At 52.9% G+C, this 10,013-nt stretch overlaps 1 protein-coding gene across 2 annotated transcripts in view; it reads right to left on the reverse strand.

Moving 5' to 3' along the window:
* The window catches only part of SRGAP3 (SLIT-ROBO Rho GTPase activating protein 3), a 125,852-nt gene extending 117,604 nt beyond the window's left edge, over positions 1-8,248 (reverse strand). For both annotated transcript variants that reach the window (XM_059823573.1, XM_059823572.1), the window contains exon 1: positions 8,182-8,248. In XM_059823573.1, the coding sequence (XP_059679556.1) occupies positions 8,182-8,248 (67 nt within the window). The remainder of the gene's footprint in view (positions 1-8,181) is intronic.
* Between the last annotated feature and the right edge of the window lie 1,765 nt (positions 8,249-10,013).

Below are 10,013 nucleotides of genomic sequence, written 5' to 3' on the forward strand. Positions count from 1 at the left end.
CTGCTGTCGCTCCCCTCTGACGAGGCTGCACCCACAGAGCTAAATCTGGGGACCCACCTTCTAGAAGAGGCTAGGACGGAAGCACCGATTTCCACACAGGAATTATAACACCACACCTTTTGACATATCTTTGTTTTTAAAACAAAGGGAAAGATTTAAAATAAAGAGGATGATTTAACACAAAGGGGATGATTTAAAACAAAGAGGATGATTTAAAACCTCACCCTCCCTGCCATGGACGGGATCCTAACAGCTGCCTCCTCATTGATGAGTAATGACAACACTGGGATAAATAACAAGGCTGTATATTCCCCAGGCGGGCACGTGAGGGCTGCTGTGCTGTTCATGGTGCCATTCTTCACATGAACTTTAAAACCAAGCTGCTGACCACTCACGCTTATTAAACAATCCCACAGCACTGTGGAAGCGAGAAACACATCAGCCCTATCACACCAACTCAATCCCAGCCCAGGGACTCATACTACAACTACGTAAACTCCCTCAGTTAATTTTATTTTGATACTCCACTTCCTCTCCTAAAACTGTACGTTGCAATACGCTGTTCAGCAGCTGCCTCTTCCCAAACCACTGCAGCTGTCTTCTAAAGGTGAGAAAAGGAACACCAAAATAAGTCATCTTTGGCCAGCTTTTCAGAGAAAAGCTTACGAATCAGGCTCTTGGAGACACGAACAGCTTAAAGTTCATCCAACAACCACAAGCACAAAGCAGGAGCACCAGGTGAGGACTGGAAGCCCTAAGGTGGTGGGCTTGTCATCTTTGCTTCTGCGTGTCGTTCCCAGCAGAATGAAGTCAGGACTGGTGGGGGGGTTGGACTAGATGATCTCCAGAGGTCCCTTCCAACCCCTATCATTCTGTGATTCTGTGTGAAGGAGGTCACCAGTGACAGGTACAAACCATTATTACCCGTTGCTGCATGGGCTCACATTATTTACTCATTTCTGTGTCCTCCCTTGCTGCTATGATACATACCAGTAGAATACACAGAGGTGGGGCACGCACAACACAATAGTTATTAGTAAGAAATATTCATCTTTTTTAACGAGGAAGGTTTGCTGGCAGCTTAGCAAAAGCCTCCTGGGATTAAATCAACATTTGGGATTCAGTAGCCACCCAGGTTGTAAGAAAGAGGAGATTACTTCATGCCAGTTTTGCTGGAGAGTGGCATGAGGGACACGACTGCACACGCCGCTGCGCCCCTCTCCAGCCCCAAGCCTGACACCAGGCATTACCTGCTGGAACCGCGCCGCCACCGGCTGCCTGTCAGGAGCATGAACACCTCTGAAGCTGGTAAATCTGTTTCAGAAGGTGATTGCTGTTGCTGCTGTGGGTGGTAGCTTGACAAACAGCTGCTGAAACAAAGCCGAACTCAGGCAAGAGAAAATTTAAGAGCTCAATGGGAAGGGTTCCCCCCACCTTTAATGGGCCAGCAGAAGGGGAGAGTAAATCCTCCTCCTGACAGGTGCTGAAACTGCACACAGAACTTAAAATACTACACCTTGCAGCAGCTTATAAATATCTGTTAAGCACCTGAAGCGCATTTGGTGCTGCACTCTTAACAGCCCTTAAAACTCTTCACCTGGAACCAGGACTAGCTACAGGCCATGAATAAGTGTTGTAAGAGGTTTTAACTGTTATCAGGAAGAAGGGTAGATTGGTAAGTAATGCCTGCTGCACCCAGGTACCTGCCAGCTATCAGGAAAGAAAATAGCAGCAGAAGTCAGTCCTGCAAAAGGTTCACGGCTTGTCCCTTGGCCAGTGTCTTCGCTGGCTTCTCCATCTCTAGAAGGAAAGCAATGCTTTCCTGCTTATCCTGCCAGAGGGACCTCCACTCTGCTGTGTTTGCTTAAACAGCTTCAGCTGGGGCCAAAAAGCTGTGTCTTAGGAGGAAAAAACACTTTAGTGATGTCACCTGTCTTTTTTTTTTTAAAATATCATGCCACATTCTGCTAGAAGGCCAGCACACACGGCACACAGGCTTTCAGGCCCCCATCCAGCTCCCCATCTAAATGGGGCCCTGCACCTAGAGAGTCTTTGGGTTTAGCGATGTCCTGACAAGAAATAGCAGCCATGGTGCCCTGACACACTCCGCTTCTGCCGTCTGCACCAGCACCACGAGGCCAACCGCCCGGCCCCGCAGGGCAGCGGCCAGTGCCGTACCCGCACTCCTGCCCCAGCAGGCACGCAGAGCTGGCGGCGAGAGCGCTGGACCACATACTGGCTGCATCTGACCCAGAGCAAGGCACCCAAGCACACGTGTACACACATTTCTGGCCCGTTACCGCAAGCTGGCGGCTCCTTCTCCCCTCTGACCCCAGGGGGGGCCCGAATCCAAGGCATTTTAGGAAGGTCCATCCCACCAGCACCTATACGTAGCCGCTGGTGGTCAGTCTCGTGCAGGAGCTTGCTGATTCAGGCCAAGTGTCCTGGCCTCTGCCAAAGTGCTCAGGATTTCAGCTTAGCAAGAAAACATCTCCGATAGATGCAACTTGTTCCCATTAGAGACTGCCAATTAATCCTTATTATAAATCACATATATAATTCTCTGCTTTTCTCTGCACGTGGCCCTCCCAGTTCCTGCGCATGGGGATCTCACGTAAAACCCATCTGCCAGGACCATGCTACCAGACCTCACTGAGGAAACACAGAGGCTAAGTGGAAGATAACAACAAATAAATCTCTATGGGAACCAACCGAACAAGTCTCACAGTAGAAACTAGATCAGATTCATCACGATCTGCTATCATCTCTTGCAGATAACTCCACTGAAGCCGACGGAGCTACACCAAGGCATGCTAGCTGGCCCTCGAGTCACGCTTCCCCACATTTTGTTAAGCAAGATGATTAAACCCATGGAAATTTTATATCTGTTTCTGTCATTAATATTTAGCAGTTTCCTACCAGCCCATCCAAAGGGATGGAACTTTCTTCTCTTCTGCACAGAAACGTTTTACTAAATGGGTTGTCAAGCTTCATGCCTCAATGCCTCCTCCAATTGGGAATCAAGCTCCCTCCTGAGCAAGCCATAATCCCAGAAAATGATTTGGTATGGGAATTTTCCCAAAATTTTCTGAGCAAAGTGGAAGGAGAGCAACAGGTAGGAAATGAGAACAGACATAAAGAATGAATGCAGCTACTGCAATAGAAAAAGTAAAATGAAGCTAACAAGCAATGATAAATTAACCTAAGCTGCATTTCTCCCATGAAGATGGAAAAAAACACTTTGGTTTTCTTTGGCCCCAGGTTTGCAAGCCTCTTTACTGTTTTTATACGCTAAATCCATCAAAACTCTAGTTCTATTATCAATTTACATGGCAACTAAGAGTCCTAGAAGTGCAAGAAATCATCCCTTTACCACCGTGCAGCCAGATGCACCGTTTAAAGACTACTGTCTTTAGGATCACCAGGGATGCTTTTCACCTGCCAGCCGTGTGACAGAAGAAGATGCTATTGACTCACAGCAGTCTTCCTGCCAACAATAACCAAATAGATCATACAATGACCTGAATTTTGCCGGGGTTAAAGAAAAGCTTCAGGAAGCAATAGGAAATTAAACAGCCAATCAACAGGAAGCCCAATTTTCTGCAAGATTTACAATGCTGTAGCATAGATGGTTGCATCTACATATTTAAAACTGGTTAGTTTTGCTGCATTAAAGCAACAAATCATGCATTTGACAGTAATGAGGAAGAGATATTTATTTATCTTTCTGGCCAGATAGACCAATTAAAATTGTACATCTGAAAACTCTCACTTTAAATTGTGCGTCTAAGGATCTATTGTATTCTGTATTCCCCAAGTAGCTTTAAAGTGGCAGATGTAAATATGCAGCCGTATCTTTATTGGCATTTATTTTTAATGCAACCATTCCTGTCTGCAAATCTAAGAAAGACAAATGAAAAAACCTGCCTCCTAAAACGTATCCTTAATATTTTCTTTCTGGTACAGTCAAGCAAGCATCTGCTGCCAATTCTGGAGCCAGCTCTCTCCTCTCCTGACAGCTGAACAAGGATGCAGATCAGCAGCAGAAGGAAGGGATGGACCCACGGCACGATAACTGACAGGAGAGACCACAGCACGGGAAGGCGCCTGTCAGCAGTGCTTGTGTTCAGGAGAGGTCACAGAGAGAGGTCCCCGTGCACGGGCAGGTGGCAAATGCTGCAGAGCGCTGCAAGGACAGCCAGGCTGCAGCAGCCACGGACAGCAACAATTAGGTATCTCCACGCCTAAAAACCGAGCAGCACCGACCCAAAGCCTCAGGCACCCTGCATCACTACCAACACCACGTAACCGTGCCCCAGCTATCAGCCCCCCCAGCCCTCTCTGCAACATCCAGCAAGAAGAGTGGGCGCAGCAGACAGCACTCACGCAGACCTGCGCGCAGACGCAGGCACACACCCCGCGCACACCCTCTATCTTTTCAAAGCATTTCAGGGACAACTCCTTCCCACCATGAGAAAAGCAGACACAATTCTCCAGGGAGGGAAAGAAGATACAGAGTCATTATGGCTGATAAATCACCCCTGTGCACAAAGATTATTCATCAGTTAAACTCTACTTACGCCAATCATGCTCCCCACACAAAGTGTGGGCTCATCGATTTTTTTAACCAAGGCCGCAGCACCCCGGAGCACAGGAGGTCGGGGCAGGGCTCGGCTCCCGCGCTGCAGTTATTGACGAGCTGTCCCCGAACCATTCAGGGCCTGTGCTCTAGTTCCCAACTGCCTGAGCAAGAGGGCTTTCAGCAACACTTTCTAAAAATCAGTCTAAGCAACATTTCTTTTTTTTTCCCCACCATGTTATTCCCAGTTGTCTGTCAGGCTCCTCTAGTAATATTTGGGCAACAGAGGTTTTTTTTATGCACACAAAAAAAACCAGTACTGCTAGATGGTTACTGCCTTGTGAGAGCCCCAAGCGCTGGCTGACACCTAACACCTTCCAGGCTGCCTGGCAGATCACGCTGGCCAGCGCCCTGACTATTTTCCATCCTCTCTGACACCCATCTTTTAAATGCGTGACACCCATCTTTTAAATGCGTGTTAAACGCACCTCTGCTGTGAACTACTTTCACCTCCACCGATGCCGATGCATTCCCCAGAGTTCACATGCGGGGTTTTCCATCTCTCTCCCTGCTATTTCCTTGACCATGCCATGGGGACCACCACTGTGCTTTGTTCAGATTTCAGCCCCATCCTCCATAACAACACATCACTTCTTCAGATTTTCATCCTTTATCATCTACATATGTCAGCTGTTCTGTGCCAACACTCTGTTTCCATTAGTCTCCCTCACTGCCACTCCCCTTTTTCTTTCTCCCTCACTGTTTCTTTCCTATTTTAGTCCCTCTGTGGAGATTCGGGTATCCTTCACCAGAGTAGCAGGGGTTTAGGTAAGAATAGAATAATGACTAAATCCCTGAAGGAAATAAACAGGGTATCTGGGATAACGAGGTGGCCTACATGAAGTCCTTAGGTCGAGCCAAGAGAGATCAGGCCTTGCAGAAGGGGAGCAGAAGTGGAGGGGGGTGCTTATGGTCACTGTCACGGCCTCGGAAGAAGGTTTAAATGATGACAAACCCTCCCCAATGTCAGGCTTTGCTGGCACCGATGACACACAGATCTGTTGCGTTTGCACATGCGGTACACGACTAATCAAAGAAAAAGCCCCATTCCCTCCGCAGAGCGGCCTCGGCAGCCGGTCCTCCTCAGGTCCCTGCTACTGTAATGACCAGCCAGTGACGTTTCGCTAAACCCTTCTGCCCAGCTACATTTTCTTCCGCTGGTGCTATTCAACGACGAAGCACGGGCTACAACAGACCTCTGCACCGACTCCTCTGGGGTTGGATGTTTATCCTCCTCAGACAGTTTAGCAACGCGGGAAGGTCAGAGCCATCCTGGTCCCCGCAGGGAGGTGACAGCGAGAGTGACAGCTGTCAGGACACAGCCGTGAGCACCGGAGCCCCTTCACCTCACCGAGGTCACCCCAAGACCACCTCGGTCCTGCGAGGGACCTGACGTGTCTCAGGGATGGAGCTGCCACCACCTCAAAGGCAGTGGGCAGGCAGCACACGCAGGCATCAGGATCTGACTCTTCCCTCCTCGCCCCAGCTTCAGGCACAGTTAAACCCTGACTGCATCCAAATTAACCTTTATTCAGATGAAAATACAGACCGAGTACCCTAAATCAGAAAATGGATGTTTCTGAAGGTGTAATTAGGCACAGAATAGCATCAAGGAAATTATTACTGGCCCATCAGCAAACCCTGTCTGCATTACAGCTGCCCAGAAAAGCAGCCCAAAACGTGATCACTGTGATGCAATAAAACACCCTTATATATAACCCCAGCATTAACTGTCTAACATATGGAAACCATGAGGCTACAGAAGTCTGGCCAAGAACGATCGCGGCAAATGAGTACTCCAGTTACAAACAGCAACACGAAAAAATACTGGAGATATCTGCAGCGAAGCTTTTGGAACAGATCAGACCCAGTCCCGCCTCCAGCTACCCCTCTGCAGCCCCGAGAGGAAGGAACCACCTGGCCCAGGACATCTTCGAGAACAGCACGGAAACGCGGGACAGCCTCTGTGAATAAATGCAAATCCCCTCCTGCAAAACAGAACAATACCACAGGCTAAAAGAATATTTCATCTGCTTAACTGCAGGGTGCAATAACATCAATTTGCCCAAATTACACACAAGCAGAAAGGTAATTGGCACTGAGCAGAGCATGTTGTGACTGTTACATCACTCTTCAAAGCCAACTACAAAAGACTGAAATGCAAGAAAGTAAACAATGGCACGGAATCAACAGACAGCCCCTTCCCCAAAATCCTTCCATCTGGCATTGCACTGCAGCATTTAAGCAGCTACTTTTTCAAAGCGCTGTATGTGCAGATAAGACATCCCTCAGCCGAGCTCAAGATCCAACGCGCTAAGTGACCTCTAGAGAAAATAGGAAAGCTGTTTAGTTTGCACATTCACGGGTTAATTCGCAGAAAAGCTATTTTGTATTAACTCTGTCTTAACCAGAAACTTAGACACAATAAAATGGTGAACAGATACCTATATAAAACAAACAACCAAAAGGAGATGGGAGCCAATTTTCTATAATAGCAGGAGGACTTGAGGTGGGCAACTTAATAAGAAGGCATTAAGTAAGCAGTAAAGTATCCTCCAGCTGAAAATGGGAAAAGGAACTGTCATCAACTAACAGAATTGGGAATTGTCGCAATAATGAGTAGATTGACAAACTGAAGTTATCCAGAAATATCGGTTAATACAGTTTGCTACTGATACTAAAAATCCTGTTTTTCTAGTAGAGAGATGGCTACACAGACTAATTTTTTTCTGCCTGACCGCACGCTCCCTAACATACTCCGTCTTTCACTAGGCTGCAGACATCCGCGATGTTTCAGAGGGTACCAACTTTTCTATAATAACTCTAACTGTAATAAAAATTAATTTGGAGCCTGATATTTGATGCTTGGTGGTCTCAACAGACATAACCTTTAATTACATTCTTCTCTAATATTTAGGAATAACGCGGGCCGCTTCGAAGGCCCTTCATCCTGCAACACTGGGACTCGCACAATAACCATTACGCCCCTTGAAATCGCCGGGCCTGGTGCACGGCAAAGTTCCTTACGTAAGACCTGCCAGGTCAACGTGCCTCCTCGCCGGGGAGGCCGCGAGCAGCGCCCTGTGCAGAAAGGCCGACCAGCGCAGACCCTCCCTCCGGCCGCCGCGCCTAGGATGCTCGGGCCCGGCGCACCCTCCCGCCGCCGCCGCCGCCCAGGTGGGCGCAGGCCAGGCCCCGCGCCGCCCCCCGGCCGGCAGCACCAGCCGCCCCGAGGGGCCTCTCCCGCGCGGCGCCGGCGCCCCCCCCGGGACCAGCAGCGCCCGGGCGGGGAGGGCCGCGGCTCCCGCCGCCGGTACCTCCGCGGAGCCGCCGCCGGGGCCCCGGGGCCGCTCCCCGCCCGGCGGCGCCGCCGCCGCAGCGCCCGCGGAAAGAGGCGCGGGGAGGGGAAGGCGCCGCGGGCAGCGGCGCGGGGAGCGGCGGCGCGGGCTCCCGCAGCCGGAGCCGGCCCGGCCCCCGCCCGCCCCACCCCGCCCCGCACACAAAGGCGGGCACCGCCGCCGTGCCCCGCCGCCCGCCCGCACCTTTGACTTGCGCCTCGTAGTCGGCGATGATCTCCTTGTCCTTCTTGAACTTGCCCTGCGATGACATCTTGCGGGAGGGCGCGGGCTGCGCCGGGACACCCGCTCCGCTCCGCTCCGCACCGCTCCGCACCGCCGCCTCACCCGGCCGCGGCCCCGCCGCCGCCCGCGGCTGCCTTCATTGGCGGCGCCGGGGACACCGCGCACCGCCCGGACCTGGCCGGGAGCCGCCGCACCACCGGCCGCGGAGCAGAGCGCGCCGAGCCCAGCCGAGCCGAGCCCAGCCGAGCCGAGCCCAGCCGAGGCGGGGCCCTGGCGCCGCTCCCGCGCTCAGGTTGCGCGCGGGGCGGGGCGGGGCCGCCGTGAGGGGCGGGGCGGGGCGGGGCGGGGCGGGCCTCCTCGCGCCCCGTCTCCTCCCCCTCCGCCGCCCGCGGGAGGGGCCGGGCCCTGCGGGCGGGGGGCGGCCCCGCGGTGCCCCGGCCCGGGCGAGGCGGGGGGCACGGGTGGGAAGGGGGGCGGCGGCGGCCCCGCCGAGGGCGGCAGGGAGGTGCCGGCTGGGCGCAGCCCCGGCCCGCCGCGTCCTCGGCCCCCGCTCCCGGCGGAGCGGAGCGGAGCGGAGCTGGGCTCGGCTCGCTTGGCGCCCGCCGCTCTGCGCCTTCAAGCCGTCCTGTCACCGGCTGCGCAGCCGCTCCGCGGGGGCCGCGGGCGCTCCCCAGGCGTGGTGTTCCCCGGCACCGCCGTGGCGAAGCCCAGCGACGCTAACCCGGCACTGGCCGCTGCACAGCGGCTGCCAGATCACCCCGTTTCCCACACGTCGCCGCTGGGGTCCTGCGCGGTCGCCTCGTCCTCCAGCCGCCCGGAGCCTTCACAGCTACGAAGGCGAAAGGCCTACGCTGTCCTAAAAGCTTTCCGCACTGCGGAAGTGCACCCACCCAGAAGCGGCTCCTCTAAGGCAAAAGTGTCAGCTATTGCGAGATGGAAGCAGGGCTGGCAGCTGAGGTACCCAGGTGACGTGCTCCTCGGGACGAGAAAGGAGCTCCCTGGGGCCCTGCCTCCAGGATGGCAGCACACCCCTCCTCCGTGGCACCCATGTCCTCTCCGCCCCACACAGCTCCCCCTCACCTCCGTAAAGGCACGTCTGAGCCGTACCTACAGGCCAACAATTCAGCCGCAATGGATTTACCAACACAAAGCAATAATAAACATGAACACGGCGGCATGAGAGAGGTTTATGGCACACAATTTAACTCAAAGGCTATTCAGCTGAAGCTGGAATATCTTCCGACTGGCACCGTCTTTTAAAACTGCATTGGGAAAGCTCCAGGTCCCAAAAGACAGCAAACCCCGTTGTTCAGAGCAACAAACAAAAGTTTGCTGTTGCTTTTCCAGCCCCAGGAGCGGGCCCAGCGCACACGTAAAAGGCCATTTTGAGGAGAGAAACTCCTGCTTCAGGTAGTCCTGTAGGCTGCCTTGCGGAGGTAGCGGTTCATTCTCCCTTCTGTTAATCCATTATTACACTAACCCTGGCCCTGGCTCCTTGGTCAATCGCTGAAATACATGTATTTTAGGCAAATCATGGTTGGAAAACGTATGATGCACAAGGCTGGGCTCTGTAAATGCCCTCTGTTCGGACCAGCCTCCCCAAGCACCGCTATAGCGCTTCCGCTTCTCTTAAATCCTCCCCTGGAAACCCTGCTTTCCAGCACTGTTTTCCGCCCTGAGGTTTGGAAGGGTGGTGGTCTAGGGTGGCAGAACTAACCACAAGCCAAATGGGATCCAACCAAACTGCTGTCCGAAGGTACAGATTTCGAAGTGAAGATGCGAAGCAGCTCGAG

Source organism: Gavia stellata, chromosome 12, assembly GCF_030936135.1.
Source record: "Gavia stellata isolate bGavSte3 chromosome 12, bGavSte3.hap2, whole genome shotgun sequence".
Classification (NCBI taxonomy): domain Eukaryota; kingdom Metazoa; phylum Chordata; class Aves; order Gaviiformes; family Gaviidae; genus Gavia; species Gavia stellata.